Genomic DNA, 15,897 nt, shown 5'->3' on the forward strand with positions numbered 1-15,897 from the left:
ATTTTGGTTACAAGCATTCGTAAGTCTGAAAAATAGAGAGAAACGTTTTACTACTTTAATATTTTCATTTTTGTCTGAATTGAGCTTATTTATGTGTTCAGTATATCTCGTCTTTTAAGATTGTGCTTCCTTTATGCTATTTCCTATGTTCGATTATCTTTAACGTTTTGCAGACTTGGAAAAATAAAAAAATGTTACTTTCCTAGTTTTCGAAGTGCTTGAAAGATGAACGAAACTGTTATACAGATCATTTTTCAATTTTATGAGTTTCTCGTCAGTTAAAGAAAAGGGCCATCTTGGATTTTCAACCTCGCACCACGATGAAAACAAGGATATCGTTAAAATTATAAGAGCTTCAATTGAAACATTAAATTAAAAAATAAACTGTTACTATCTTAAGCTTGTCCAAATTTTTCTTAAGCTACATTATTTAACAAATTATACAATTATAAAATTTGAAACATGTTATAAAAAATGAATAAGCAAATTACATTAAAAAGAGAACATATCCATACAAAAATACGAACAGTCAAAAAAGTTAACGATAAATAAATGTAAGAATTACTTTTGAAATATTTAATATTCAGATGAATGCACCATCAGTAATAAAAATAATTTTAATTAACAATAATGACTCGAAAGTAAGGCACGTTTGAAAATACGTATCAAAGGGTATAAATTATTGCCTCTATTTTTCTACCTTCGTCACTCAGCAGGAAAATTATGAAATAAAACAAAAAGAATGCGGACAAGTGTTGATATAATCGCTATTATTAGACTGAATGAAATTCATGCAACGACAGGACTTTGAATTGAAATTCCACTATCGTTCGAAAGTATATTTATCAATTTATTCTCCTTTCGTTTTTGTATCAAAATGTTTCGTATAATTGTCCCAAATTTTTGGCAGTGCTGGAAGTAACTTATGTCATATGCAATATAATTCGAATTTATATTGTTTTAAAATTAAGTGAATCGTTAAGAAAATATTTTTTTCTTATTAAAATTTCTAGAATGAAAAATGTAGCTAAAATAATAAATAACTGCAAGATGATAGAAGAACCACAAAGCAGCAAATATACTTAAGATAAAAACTAATGCTTTCGTTATTAAAATTAAGTTTCACTATTAAAATAATTATGACTTGAAGAAAATAATTGATTATTAAATACAAAAGGTTTGAGCTAAAATTTAATGTAAAAAGTTATGTTCTCAGGATTTAAAATAGTATAAGTGAAATGTAACAGGGTAATAATGGATCCTAGTGAAATATGGATTTTAATCAAAACGCGATGGCTAATTTAATGAACATTCGTAGAAAATGAAGTTAATGAACTCACTGTACAGTATTAATTTGACAAATTTCGATATGAAGGTCCAAAATGAACGAGTAATCGAGCAAAACGTATGATTTAACGCTTTGAATTTGGCGCTTAGACGCCATTTTGAATTTGAACCCCATTTTCGATCTATATTTTTGTGTCTGCTCTTTCCGTCAAATTTTAATATAATTATATTTAATGTAACTATCTAATTTTTAAGCATGTGTCTTTAAAAATATATAAAATAACGTTTAAAAATACATAATCTAAAAAATATCGAAAGAAAGGCCAATTGCAAAAAGAGAAAAACATAAAATAAATAAAACTCCATATTAATTTATTACACAAGTTCCAACATTTTCTTTTATTTTGTTTCCTTCGTGGAAAGTAAGAAATTCGATTTTTACATCATCTTGTACATAACGTATATAATCGCATTAATTATTAACTATTATTTCTTTTTTTTATCACAGAGAAAATGCTTCAACGTAGAAACTCATGCGCTCTTCCGTGGATCAAACGTGCGGAACTTTTTTTTGTGGAACGCACAAAATAAGAAGAAAAGCCGATGAAAATTATTTTGACAAAAAAAAACGGAGCTTTGATTTTAATATCAAACACTTACAGAAATTGTACTAAAAAAAAGAATTGAAATGAAAGTTAGAAACATTATGTTACTGAAAAAAATAATTTCATCTTTTAATTTGACGACACTCTCCTTCCATAAGTGTTTTATAATTTGTTTACTTATATTTTTACTAATTCCTCCTTTTAATTAATACTATCAAGTAAGAACAGTATGTCAACACTTAACTCGTAAAAATGTTATGTACAAAGTATAATTCGATCTAGAAAATAGTTACAAACATACTATAAAAATAATAGTAATAATAATAAATACATTTAAGAAATTCTAATCGAATGTTATCGAAACTTTTTCAGTGTGCATTGCTTATGTCCTTCGTATATTATATCGTATAACAAAATACATCTTTCAACAAAGCGAAAACAATAATTGTTTAATAAAACGTTATACCCGTCGCAATCAAACAGAATCAGACGAAAATAGAGAAATAAAGCAGCACTTTCAGTCTGAACATTGATCAATACTGAAAGAAAATCAGCGATACACTGATATTTTATGTACATTCGCAGCCTTCCATTAATTTGCAAATTTTCCAAAATTTATCTTTGGAATTTTCAAAAAATTTTATCTAAATTCAAACCACATCTTTCAAAGTAACTTTGAAAATATTTAAAAGCAGCTTCCATCAATCTACAAATTTTCCAAAAATTATCTTTGGAATTTTCAAAAAATTTTATCAAAAGTTAAACTACATCTTTCAAAGTGACTTTGAAAATATTTAAAAGCTTTGAAAATTGTCAAACAAGTTTGTAAAATAATTTGGAACTAATTTTTGATAGGAAAGACAACCGAGTGTACATTTAAAAAATGGCGCGAATTTATAAATTTCTGAATGAAACAGAAAAACAATTTCGTTAACATGTTTCTTTCGCGATCAAATGCATTCAATGCAATTTACATATATTTCGATTTAATTTTCGTCAATCTTTCATTCCCTTTGTCTATCTACATACGTTACTGCAATCTTTAAAACAAAGATGCATGGTTCTCGTATAATTTGCATAAAATAGAACGTCTGTTATATCGCTTCTATGTACAGTCGTGTCGATTAGTATCGTACAACGTGCATGGGCGTAACTAGTTGAGGATCAGAGTGGGTCCCTCCCAAATTCGAAATTTACTCCTTCAAAATTATTAAAATACTTGAAAATATTAATTTCTTTTTCAAATTTTTATCCTTGAAAATTTAAAAATTACAAAATATATATCTCTACAGCTCTGCACTTCTAAATTTATAAATTGAGAAAATATCTGCACGATAAAATTTTTGTCTTGAGAAATAAAATCTAAACTTATAACAAATTCTTGAAATAATTCCAATAACATTAAAAAAAACTAAACAAATTTATTATAATATATTAAACTAATAAAATTTATAGGTTATGTGTAAAAATGTATTTAATAAAAAAGAATTTGGTTGCACTATGTTGGTAATGGAGAATAGTAAGTGGAATGGTAGGGAATTTCCCACCCCAGATAAAGTTTCTAGTTACGCCAATGTCAACACGCGGAACTTATTAGAATCGCACATCATTAATAACATCCTTTCGATTACAATACACCACAATCGAACACTTACGCTTCATCAGGGAGAAAAAAAAGAACAACGATTTTTGTTAACCAACAAACAATAACGATCTTCCCTGTCTACAATCTCGCATCAAAGTAAGTTAACTCTCGCAATACTTTGACATTTTGATTAGTTGCATAAACTGTCAGCACAAGAAATTATAATAATAAAATTGATATTAAATTTGTGTTAAATAAACCGAATTTAATAACGTGATTTTAATCGAAATTTTTAGTCAAAAATTTGGTGGTTATAAACATCGAACTGTGGCCAAGAGAGAGTACTTTATGCTCACTGAATAAATTCTTACAATTATAATGAAAATACACTATTTTATATTAAAAAAGCATTCTATTAAAATTAAAGAAAGTTTCAGAAGTGAAATAAACACTTTAATGAGTTTTAAAAATGAATAGTTTTTAACATTACTTATTTTCGCGGGAATTTAATAATAGCAACATGGCAGACATGAAGTACCACTCTCTTAGTATTGCGAGGATTAATAATGTTCGGAAGAAACTAATTAAACACGATCCTGTTGTTCTAACCTCCGTATTTTCTTTGGTATTAACGTACGAGATATCAGGTTGGTGCACATCAAATGTCGTATTTAAAAGATGCTACTTTCCGCTTTAATAACATAACCATAACCTAAATGTTTATGGTAGTCCTCTGACAGCGGTTCGCAACTTACGTTCCGCGGAATCTCAGGATCCGCATATGTATAAAATTAGTTTTTGAACTTTAATTAACATGCTGAATATTAATGAAACGTAGAACCTATGGCGAATATCATAAAAGGAAAAATTAGAAGCAAACTTCATCTCGCTTTTTCACCAATTTGTTTCAAAGTAACTTCTCGTTTAATTAAAACCATGCTCTCGATAAACGTCATGAGCCACTAATGGCACCGAACGTATTGTTTAAAATACGTACAAAAAATCGGTTAATTAAACTTGAAAAATTATTAATATTCCACAGAGGTGAGTATCTAAACTTTTTATAGAAATGAATTGAAAATCGTTAGTCTATTGTTGCGTTCGATTAAAACAGGAAAATTAATTAATACTGTTATTAATTTAATTTTTTTCCAGAACTAAGTTACGGAATTTTACGGCGGAAAAACGACATTTCATATGCACCAACCTAATAATTATGAAGTCGGCGAAAGAAAAGTTCTTTGATTAAGCAACAAATCCAATGGTCTCGTATAAAAGGCACGTGAATGGAAAAAAAGAAACAGAAACGTAAGACGAATTTTCTACTAAAACCTTACGTTCCTTGTACATTAAACTTAACAGGCTGTTCGTATATATAGAGATCAATCGAAAATCAAGTATATAATTATAATAAGAACAGAAAGGTTAAATAACCAAAATATTATTGAAGAAAACATAAAATTAACATGTAACTCGTATTCTAGTACTCGGAGACCCGTGACTGGGACAATTGTCACCTACATTTCTTAACAAAAGGTATATATTATACATGAAATTATTTATATCATAATTTTAGATTATAAATTTTAGCGTGATTTTACTATAAATAAATTTGCGTTCTGATATCATAAATTTATATTAAAAAAAGTTGCCAGTTTATTTATACTGTAAATATGTTCAAATTTATATGCACTACATTGTACGGTAAATAAATTTATAGGCTGTAGGCCAAAAAATATAGCGTAAGGCAATAACAATTTAGAAACATGGCAACTGCTTTGTATTTATGTTTGCAACAATAATGAATATAAATGATATGTTAAAATTGCCATAGATATGTATGCAATGTATCAAGCACTTTTTTCTTTTTACAGAAACAAATGTTATGAATTTTAAGACAGATATCTCAGTGTAATAAAGCACATTGAACTAATCTATTTTACTGAATTTTTAGTGGGAAGACTTGAACAACTTCTACCAAAGGTTAAATGATAAAAGATGATAGAAAGATACAAACGGGTTCATTTTATCCCACTCACGGGCCACCATGAGTCTCTAGAACCGTCGTTACTCGAATGATAAAACGAACGTTTTGCAACCAATTGGTCTCATGCACAATTATATACTTTGTAAACGATGGAACGATACTTTGGCTAAATCGGTCGCGATGCTGACTAAGGACAAAGATTTACAACGGAATATCGCGTGTACAAGAGCACAGTTGTTACAACGAGTAAAGAAACAGCAGCTCGACACACACACACACACCTTCCGTTCTGCTTATTTGCGCGTTGAAAAAGCATAAAGAAAGCACAAACACATCACACGAGTCTACTTCAATCTTGAAGAATACCAGGGCCGGCGAGAAACATTTGCAGAGCTGGATGCAAAATTCAGCGTGGCCAAAAGATACGTATTTATGTGTACGTTTCAAGCTTCGAATGCTTCGAACACGGGATGTTTTAAGTTCGGTGGATTTGAAGAACGAGAAGCTTCAAATCTGAAAAATTAAACTCTAAATACTTCATATGCATCAAACAACTTCAATTACTTTCAATCTTTTTAAACTTGAATTACAATGCTTAATAGCTTCAAACTTGAACTTGCTTCTAATTTGCAACGCCTCAATAGCGTTGAACTTGAAAGGCATATTTGAATTGCTTTAAATTTAAAATCAGTCGAATTTGTATTGCTTCTATCGTTTTAAAGCTCAATTGCTTCAATACTTCAAGCTTGAAATGTGTTAAACTTGAACTACTTAAAATTTAAAATGCTTCAAACTTAAAACTCCAAGCATCGCTCGACGAGTACTGATACACATAAAATACTGTACGTAGAGCCCCGCAAAATTTGTGATGAATTTTTCGAGGGCAAATTTGCCTCGTACCAGCCCTGAAGATTATCATCGACAAGAAAAAAGATAATAAATTCGTTGTTGCTTGAAAATATTCTTTGACGAACGTGGACGATGAACGAAGCGTTGGAAACAATGTTTTAGGTAATTATGTAAAACGGGGTATATGATCGATTTGAATAATATTGATATACGCCACAGCAGATCAATATTGCCATTTCTGAATACGAAGATTTAAAAGGTAATAGAAACGTAAAAAATTTTGGTCATCTCTGTGATCAAGGGAATGTATAAAAAAACGTAGACAATTCTTGTAATAATTGTGCATAGAATACCTAAATCATAGCTAATGTATTTCTAGGTATGTCAGCTGGCGCAATTTTAGAATTAAAAATGTATAAGTGAAATTAGTGAGGACAGTGACCTGGCATCAAGATTAGTGATGAGATCAAGTTCAAATACTTTGATGATTTATTCTATAAGGTAGTCGAGTTATGTGGATAAATTAGGATAGAATTCAAGCAGATACTTATAAAATATAAGTACAATTTCAAGGAGGTCTATCATCTTGCTAATGCACCTGATCAAAGCTCGATTACACCTGCGTCTCTTATATTCCTACGAGTACTTGTAAAAGGTACAAACCTATCGTCAATGTTCAATTATACTCGCAGGTATCGTTTGTCTTTTCTTGCATACTTAATCAAACTTAGATCCCATCGCTACTCAAAAAGACCAAACTCTATTCGATATACCCCGTTCTACGTAATCATGAAAATTTAGTATCCAGAAAATGCATCGTCAACGATGACGATTATAAAACCAAAGGAACGTTTAGAACGGTACTTGCGTCGCGGCTAAAAAGCGAATGAAAGGAGGGCGTTTCGTAGCTGGCCTTGACGATTTTATAAAAACGTGAAAAGTGAGAGAGGCATTGATTGAAGAAGAAAAAAAAGAAAGAAAGAAAGAAAAGAAAAATGATCGATCGGCACGTTATGTATCCGGCGAAGTTCCGCAGGCACCGAGGGAACACCTTCGTCATTCGTACGAACAAGAGTACAGTAGGGACGCAAATATGCCGTGTCGTAATACACTGTTTTTTTTTAATCGTTTCTCGTTTAAAAAAGCCATCACCGCACGTGCCAAAGACCAAGATTCAACGTACTGAGCTGCGGCAACTTCATAATCCTTTCCAACCCATTGGTACTTATCCTGGTGCATCCGTAAAGATCGATGCATTTCAAATGCTTCATACTCTCCGCGATCGTGTACAACCCCTTGTCCGTTAATCTGCTGCACTGACCGATATTCAACGTCTCCAGATCATGCAACGTCTTCGCGATCTTGCAAATACCCTCGTCGCTGATCTGACACGCGGACAGCGAGAGGGATTTTAGATTAAATAACCCCTGGGAGATGTGGACGAGCGCCTGATCACCGATCTTGTCGCAGAAGGACACGTCCAAGGAAGATATCCTGCTGCCACCTTCCGCGAGATAGGCCATACCGATGTCCGAGATATTGTCGCAGGACCTCAGATTCAGTTCCCGCAAACTGGACATCTTGGCCAAGTGTTTCACCCCAGAGTCAGTGATACAAACGCAGAACGAGAGATTGATAGACTTAAGAGTGGTCAGGCCGATGGATATGTGCCTAAGAGCCTCGTCGCTCAACCGCTGGCAATCCTGAAGACTCAAATGTTCCAACGCGAAGTTGCCACCTGCCGCCTCGCGATTAACCCCGGCCAAATGCGCGATGCCCAGATCGGACACTTGCCAACAACTCCTTAGATCGAGTCTCTTCAACTTCTTCAGGTTCCACGCTATACACAAGAGGCCGGTGTTCGTGATGTTGCAGCAACCTCCCAGCTCCAAATGTTCGAGATTCTTTAAATACTGCACTATCCTACCGAGGGAAATGTCCGAGACCTGTTTGCACAACGAGAGATTCAGTTCGGTGAGGGTCGAGTACTCCTGGCAGAACGCGTTGATCAGTCCGGCGTCGGTGATGTTGTAGCAACCGGATAGATTCAACGCCTCCAAGTTTGGCACTCCTCTCAGAACGTCCCCGAGGCCCCTTCGAAGGGACAACACCTGCACCCTTTTCACTCCTCTTCTCACGAGACTGGCGAACAACGCCGGCGCTTGCTTCCTTAAATGCAACCTCGCCTCGACCCCGCGCCACACGGACCGGTAATACGCCGCGTCCCTCCACGCGGTGCACACTTGTGCAGCGCGTCCTTTGTCCCTGACCTCGAGGTAGCTGAAAATCAAAGCCAGTATCTCTGGGTACAAACAAGAGATGTGGGTGCTAGTTGTAACAGCACCGCGAGCTACTTGAGGCTGCTGCCTCGAAGAGATGCCTTGCGCGTAAGCCGGCACGCTGGTTGCACCGCTGGTATAATGCGGCGTGGTACTGGAGTTATAGAGGATGGCTTGACTTTGCGAGGTTGGGATCGCTAGGTGCGGCTGGTGCAACTGGTAATAGTGCCCTGAACGGTGGAGCAACGTTGTGCCCCGACTCGGCGTTAAGGCCGGAAGTTCCGTCATCAACAGCTGACTTTCGTCCATGTTGCCTGGATAGGTGCACACGCGTGCACGCATATACACCGCGTTTGAATACCTCTTCTTTACCCTACCGCTACTTTGGATATTTTTCCTTATCCATTTACGCGAACTCTTCCATTCTCTTCTCTTTAGTTTTAATTTCCTGATTTGTAGTTCGTTGCCGTTTCTTTGTTACTCAACGATCTAGCGTATCCAACGCTCGAACGTTAATACGATACGATATTTCTCGTTCGAGCTACGAGCTGGTTCGATGAAATGTATCATCGATGATCGATTAGCGAGCAACGAAACGAATGAGAGAAAGTTTATGGATTGTTTTGTTTCGCGACTTTTAATCCCACGCGGGTCTTACCACTCGTGTCGCGCATGTAACACAACCGTATCTTTTTAATTCCTATTTCCCTTCTTCCAATACGCGCTTATCGCCTTCTCCGTCGCTCTTAGCTCACTCACTCACTTGCTCACTTCCTCCCTTCCACCTTCAGCCTCCCTCACACCGCCCTTCTCTTCTTCGTCTCTTTCTATATATGCATAAATACGTGTATGTATTCATCTACAGTACGGTACATACACACACGCGCGCACATGCGCGCGTGTGTGTCCTCTGTGTGTGTTCGTTCTGTAGGTTATGTAGTATACTTTTTTCTTTTTCTCTGCTATTTCTTGCCCCACCTCTTTCTCTTGCACACTACGATCAGTTTTCTTCTTCTCAACGGCACTAATCACTTCTTTTTAGACGCGATACGAATGTACGAACGATACTCGCACGCGCACCAACGACAGAAAACGGGCGAATCGTGTCAAGCACCAAGTTGGCCCTTTACCGTGCGAATATATCGTGTTATCTTCGTTGTGTTCACCCTTTCAACGGTTAAATGTGTCATGGAATCACTCGAGCAACTGGCTTCGAAACGACACATCGCCAAAACGTGGACCGGTGCGCTGCCAGTCGCAAACTGTTGTTCCAATTGCCTAAAGTCAGATGTCGTGTCGTCGTTCTGTAACACGGGCTTGAGTAAACTTCAGGCTAGCGCGTCGCTGATTGGTCGACCGCGCGAGGGTTCAGGTCACGTGACTATGTCGGCGAATATCGATTCGGGTTGCGCTGCGGCGGCATTTTTAAGTTTTCGTCGAGAGGTGGGGGGACGGCATTGTATACTACGAACCACGTTGCGATTACCACTGTTCCTTGAATTTTCTCGTGCGTTTCATTTTTTTCTTTGGATTCGTATCCGTTTAAATTCTTCGTTCGTTCTTTTCTTGTTCGGTACTCTTTTTTATCCGCATCCACTAAGTTTAGAACCATCCTAAGACTAGAAGTAATTTGCTGCTTTCTTATTTTGAATTAAAGAATTTTTACGGTACCGTTATCTAAATTTAATTGTATATGGCACTTTGTGTTTTACTCTTAGTTTATTTATTTTTTAGTTAAAAGTTATGTGCGTCGTTATAGTTTTAATTGTATCATTGCTCGTCATTATCTCGCGTAGTTTTGATAAAGGCTGTTCGAGGAAAAAAATAATCGTTGTTAAATTGTTGAAAATGTTTTATGGATCTTTCTATGTAATACATGTCACACTTGCAAGTCTTAATAACTAAAATTATAATGTTTTTGTACAAGTTCATATCGATTGATGTCATATACCGTTAAATGTAATTTTTTTAATATATGTATACATATATATATTTATATAGTTTAAATTTACATGGTACACACTGTAACATATAATGCGTATATGAATGTTTTATGTAGCATATGAAACTCTTAAATCTATAATCATTTTTCCATTAATTTTATGAAACGGAATATAAAAAAAATATCGTATACTTATGATCTAGATTAGGCGTGAAATTTTTGAATTTTTTTATAACATGACATTTTTATACAAATAATTACATTCAAATTTGTGCTTGTGTTTTGAAATTAAAAATTTAATATAAATAAAAGTGAAAATTATAATTAAAATACTTCTTTAATCTTAACTATTCATAAATGTTCATGAAGTATAATACTTTTTGTAATCTACAAGTCTACCGGCTACGAGAAGTAGAATATTTATAAATGAAAAAGATCATTTAAATATTTAATCAATTCTCTTTATAAAAATTATTCGTACATATTATATGATTTTATGATTTCGATTGATAAACAAATAATAAAAAAGTACGATGTATAATTTTATAGTATATTTAAAAAATATATCAAGCATTCATGTAAATGTTATTTGCTCCCTGTGTCATAAACCTGGTTTAATAAATTATTTACATTAACTCATGAATTATTATAAAAGGAAAAAAAAGGTAATGAGTAACTTAAAAAAAATATAATGTACCTATGTGTACACGTAAAGTTCTATTTATTTATATCTTAAAGTATATAATAATTCATATTACAATGTTATAACTGTATAACAGTAAACAATATTGAATATGCTTGATTGAAATACTTGTGACATGCCACTAAAACTGGCAAGTAGAATATTTACACGTTATAGGATGCCGCTTCATTGTCTCATTCAAAAGATATGTTATTCTGACCAAAAAATACAACAACATCAATTACAATAATTCATTGGGAGTTGTTCCTGACGGTATTACAGCGGCAGCTGGATAGGTATCCTAACTATTATCACAGATGGAAAAAGACATTTATTGTTTATTATTATATATAGTATGTTAACCATATTATATTTATCACCAAACTTGATAAATTATTACATATTCATGTGTTCTTTCCTGCTGTTACAAAGCTTTTAACTTTACATTTTTCTCAATTACTTTTGCTAAGAAATTTTTGTCTGAATCGTTAAAAAACACTTGTGATTTTTAATATATATTCCTGATAGTATTGTAATCAAATTTATGTTATACACATGTTTTTAGAATAAAAAAGATGTTCATGTAACGATAAAATATTCATACTTTTCGTTATTTTACTAATAATACGATAAAAAAATTGCTTCGCTTAAGTTAAATTGACAATGCTTATATAAATACAATGTAATCGTTTTTATGCCAATTACAAAGCTTGCCTCTGTCATACCGTAAATACTTTCCACTGCTCGTTTTAATTTAATGTTTTTAAAGCCAGTTAAAAAGCGTCATCAAACTGCAGGAACCTTACACATTAAAATATGCTAAAAATTATCTCAACCTGCTGATAATATTGATCGCCTTCGTTTTGTTAAATATTAAATGTTATGTATTAACAATATTGGACTCATATTATGGTAACTCATTAAGAAAAATTTATCCATAATTATCAAAGTCTCACGCATGTAATACTTTTATTTTCCTTTTTGCTGAAAAAATTTAGATTAAGCTTTGTACAATGTATATTCTTTTTTTCATCTTTTGTTTTATACCATTTTCCTTTATAAACAATTGTATGCGATGCAAAATATGAACATGAAGCAGCTATATAATTTTATGTCTTTTTCTTTCTTGTGCTTATCGTTTGCAAGTTGTACAATATAAATAGGCCTTTATATTTGTAATGCCACATCAGAATATGCAGCATGTTAAAAAGTGTGCTGCTTACAAAGTTACTCTTGCTAAATGAACACTACACACTTATAACATTTGCATCCTATGTATATTGAACATTACTAGCATCAAAGTATATGTCTATGAGAATACAATCTTCGATGTTATAATTTAGATACAAAACTCAATAGTTTTAAAAAACATTGTTACGTTATGTGACCATTTTGTGGCTGTTAGATGCTCTCTGTTTTGTTGCCAGTTTATTTCCGGTACTGTATTAAATGATATTAAGAACAGATTGCATGCATATATGATCCTGTTAACAACATTTCTTTTTATGTTGTTTTGTGCTTTTTCTTAGATTGACTGTTTCACTGGTCTGTATAGCTTGCCGTTCCTTCCTTTCTTTTTTGGTTCTTAATACTTGCCGCGTTATAGCCATAAACATCTAAATACAAGAAATTGATAAAAAATTAAAATCAATATACTGTACAGATATAAATTAAACAGCTATTCATAGAAATTACAACAAATTTATGTGAATATTATAAATCAACTGATTCTTCTAATACTTTAACAAATTTTTACATTGTATTGATAAAATACTTAATTTAAATAATGCTATTTATTACTCTGGAATATTAGCTTTTTAAAAAAATATGTAAAGATAAAAATGATTAAGCAATACTACTTACATATTAGAAACAATTATAAAATACATTTTGTATGTTTCTATAAACCATGGTAATTAAGGATCAGAAAAAATGAGCAATACTAAGATTAAATATTTCTAACTGGTTATAAACATTATAATAATTTTTAAATACATTGCACAAACAAATTACTTACTTCTTGAACATTAATGTTGTCTTTAGCAGAAGTTTCAAATAATTGAATTCCCATTTGATTAGCAAATCTTTGTGCATCTTCTGTTAATACCACCTTTTCATTAGGTGAATCATTCTTATTTCCTACAAGTACCCTGTTGACTACATCACAATTTTGTTCGATTTCATGTAACCATCGCTTAACGTTAGCAAAGGAATCACCACTGGTCACATCATAAACAACTATAACACCATGTGTTCCCCTGTAGTAAGTTGAAGTTATTGTCCGAAATCGTTCTTGCCCAGCTGTATCCCAAATTTGGAGCTTTACTCTCTCACCATCTATATCCACTGTTTGTATTTTAAAATCCACTCCTATCGTTGTTATGTAACTGCCATTAAAAGTATTGTCAGCAAATCGTAGGAGCAGTGAACTTTTGCCTACACCTGAAACAATTAAGTATAAATATAAATACTTATGTGCATAGAAATGAAAGTATTCTATAATACGTATCTATGAATTAAAAATTTCTTTTAAATAAGCTACTAAAGAAACTCATATTCCTGTAAGTAACCGTTTATATTCATTTTATATATTAATAGCAATAATAAATATAATATTTACTGAAATAGTAGTATCTAAGCGTTGAATAATAAAGTTAACCGTAGAAAGGTTAAATGTTGATAAAATCTACGAACAACACATTTTTTAATATTAAAATCATTAAACATTATTAATCAATATAAATTTAACGAACTATATGAAATATAACAAATTTCAGTTAAATATAAAGGTTTATGTATGTACTAATTATTAAACAATGAATTTTTATCAACATACTGTTATAATTATTATGTTATTAAATGGTTATATGATCTAAGTCTCATATTTAAATTCGATGTTTAACATTGGTATCTTTTGTGAATTTTTTTACATACATCTAAATATGCGTTAATTTCATAACAATAATATGATTATATATAACAAAAATTTATTTCATGATGTTAATCATATAATTAGAATATTCTTGCATTGAAAGAATATACTTGTAAACATGAAATTTTCAATAAGTTTTACATTTTAAGGAGTCCATAGATATTTCTAAGAAAATGAATCATTTTCATTGCTGTCACATAAAAGAGCACTTTCTACTAGCTCCAGTTATGATAAATTTGTATTGTCTGTTATTATTAAAAACCTGAATGACATATTAATCTCTTTTAACAGAAATTCAAACTTTTTGGTTATACAGAATTATATAGCTTTACCGTTGAATACATGTGATAAGATAAAAATTCAGATACTTACCACTATCTCCTATTATTAGAAGCTTAAATAAATGATCATATTCCCGGGCCATTTTGACATGTATGACGTGCAGGTTTATCAAACGTTTCCCCTCGAAAACAGTTCGAAATACAGACGATACATTCACTGTATCGCGAATTGTTTGAATGATCCGAGAACAAATGCAAAAAACGAAATGTCTGAGTTGGTGTAAATTGCGACAAGGCTTGCGGCTTGTCCGAAGTAAAAGGCTCCAGTATCAAATAAGCGCCATGTTTATTTGTCGCGATATCACAATTCATTATCACTACAGAGAAAAAAAATTATGTTCGTTAACGATGGTAGCTATTTCCTTCCAATTCATAATAAATTAGCTTTATAATTTCGTTTTCTTTAAAGATTATATACTTTCATATAATTATAATAACGAAAGTAATAATAATCTGCACATGTTTTTAAAAATATTGCTAGCCAAAAAGAAATATCTTTGAAAAATCTAATTGCCTTTAAGTTCACCGTCCCAAAATATTGATTATTTCATAGAATAAATGGAAAAATCAAGCTTTCTCATTTTAGACAACATATGTTGTTACATTATTACAAATAACTAAATCAGTTAAAACACTAGCATACTTGAAAATAAGTATCTTCTCCCACTAGACACATTAGAGATTTTTGCATTCCCTACTTCATTATTTCTCATTGAACCGATATTTGATATCTTCCAAGCGTTGTGAAAATTCTACCATATATAATAAATATAATCGACAGAAATAAATTACAATACAAAATGATTTAGAAAGTATTTTTAAATCTCCTCATTCTTTCCTCCTATTACAATATTAATTTATCTTACTAAATATTTTTATTCAGATTATGATCTAAACATGAAATTCAAATCCAAATATATGTATTTATACCACTGGGATAGTAGGTGGTGAAAGAGTTTTCGAATATGAATAGAAAGCTTCACGTCAGCATTTATATGTTTACGAGATACATATATTGTATTGTAAATAGAATTTAATATAATCTTTCAAAGCATATATCATTCGTTTCACGAAAGATCGTACTCATCAGACAATGAATTTTTGTTCATTCTGCGCAGGAAAAGCAATGTGCATGCGTATTTGCGATTTCTGTAATACCAACTGTATATATCTAGTAGTTTTTTATTTTTTATTTTGAAAATTCAAGAACTTCGAAATTTAGAGATTTTGGATACGGAAATTTGATTTTATTGACATATTATTGTCCACCCTATATATCACTAACAAAGTAAAAAGTCTTTGGTAATGGATGACACTATACAGTGGGAGGTTTACTAAGTCTAAAATGAGCGAATAATTTATGATTGAGCGAGCGAGCCGAAGGCGAGCGAAGCTCTTATACTTGATT

At 32.2% G+C, this 15,897-nt stretch overlaps 2 protein-coding genes across 4 annotated transcripts; both read right to left on the bottom strand.

Moving 5' to 3' along the window:
* Positions 1-1,638: 1,638 nt before the first annotated feature.
* On the bottom strand, positions 1,639-10,176 carry Ppa (F-box and leucine rich repeat protein partner of paired). Its single transcript, XM_012282272.2, has one exon. It carries the CDS (start codon positions 8,932-8,934, stop codon positions 7,462-7,464), a length of 1,473 nt encoding a protein of 490 aa, XP_012137662.1. The 5' UTR covers positions 8,935-10,176; the 3' UTR covers positions 1,639-7,461.
* Positions 10,177-11,238: 1,062 nt separating this feature from the next.
* Positions 11,239-15,269, bottom strand: Rab35 (RAS oncogene family member Rab35). 3 transcript variants are annotated; one of them, XM_012282290.2, is made up of 4 exons: positions 15,133-15,269; positions 14,521-14,806; positions 13,234-13,658; positions 11,239-12,832 (listed from the first exon to the last, which is right to left on the bottom strand). In XM_012282290.2, the coding sequence occupies exons 2-4, from the start codon at positions 14,570-14,572 to the stop codon at positions 12,704-12,706; spliced, it is 606 nt and encodes a 201-aa protein (XP_012137680.1). In that variant the 5' UTR covers positions 14,573-14,806; positions 15,133-15,269; the 3' UTR covers positions 11,239-12,703. The 3 variants fall into 3 exon arrangements, with proteins under 3 accessions (XP_012137680.1, XP_003701990.1, XP_076396164.1); XM_003701942.3 differs by lacking the exon at positions 15,133-15,269 and adding an exon at positions 15,004-15,124; XM_076540049.1 differs by lacking the exons at positions 14,521-14,806; positions 15,133-15,269 and adding an exon at positions 14,290-14,427.
* Between the last annotated feature and the right edge of the window lie 628 nt (positions 15,270-15,897).

Source organism: Megachile rotundata, chromosome 15 (assembly GCF_050947335.1).
Source record: "Megachile rotundata isolate GNS110a chromosome 15, iyMegRotu1, whole genome shotgun sequence".
In the NCBI taxonomy this organism is placed as follows: domain Eukaryota; kingdom Metazoa; phylum Arthropoda; class Insecta; order Hymenoptera; family Megachilidae; genus Megachile; species Megachile rotundata.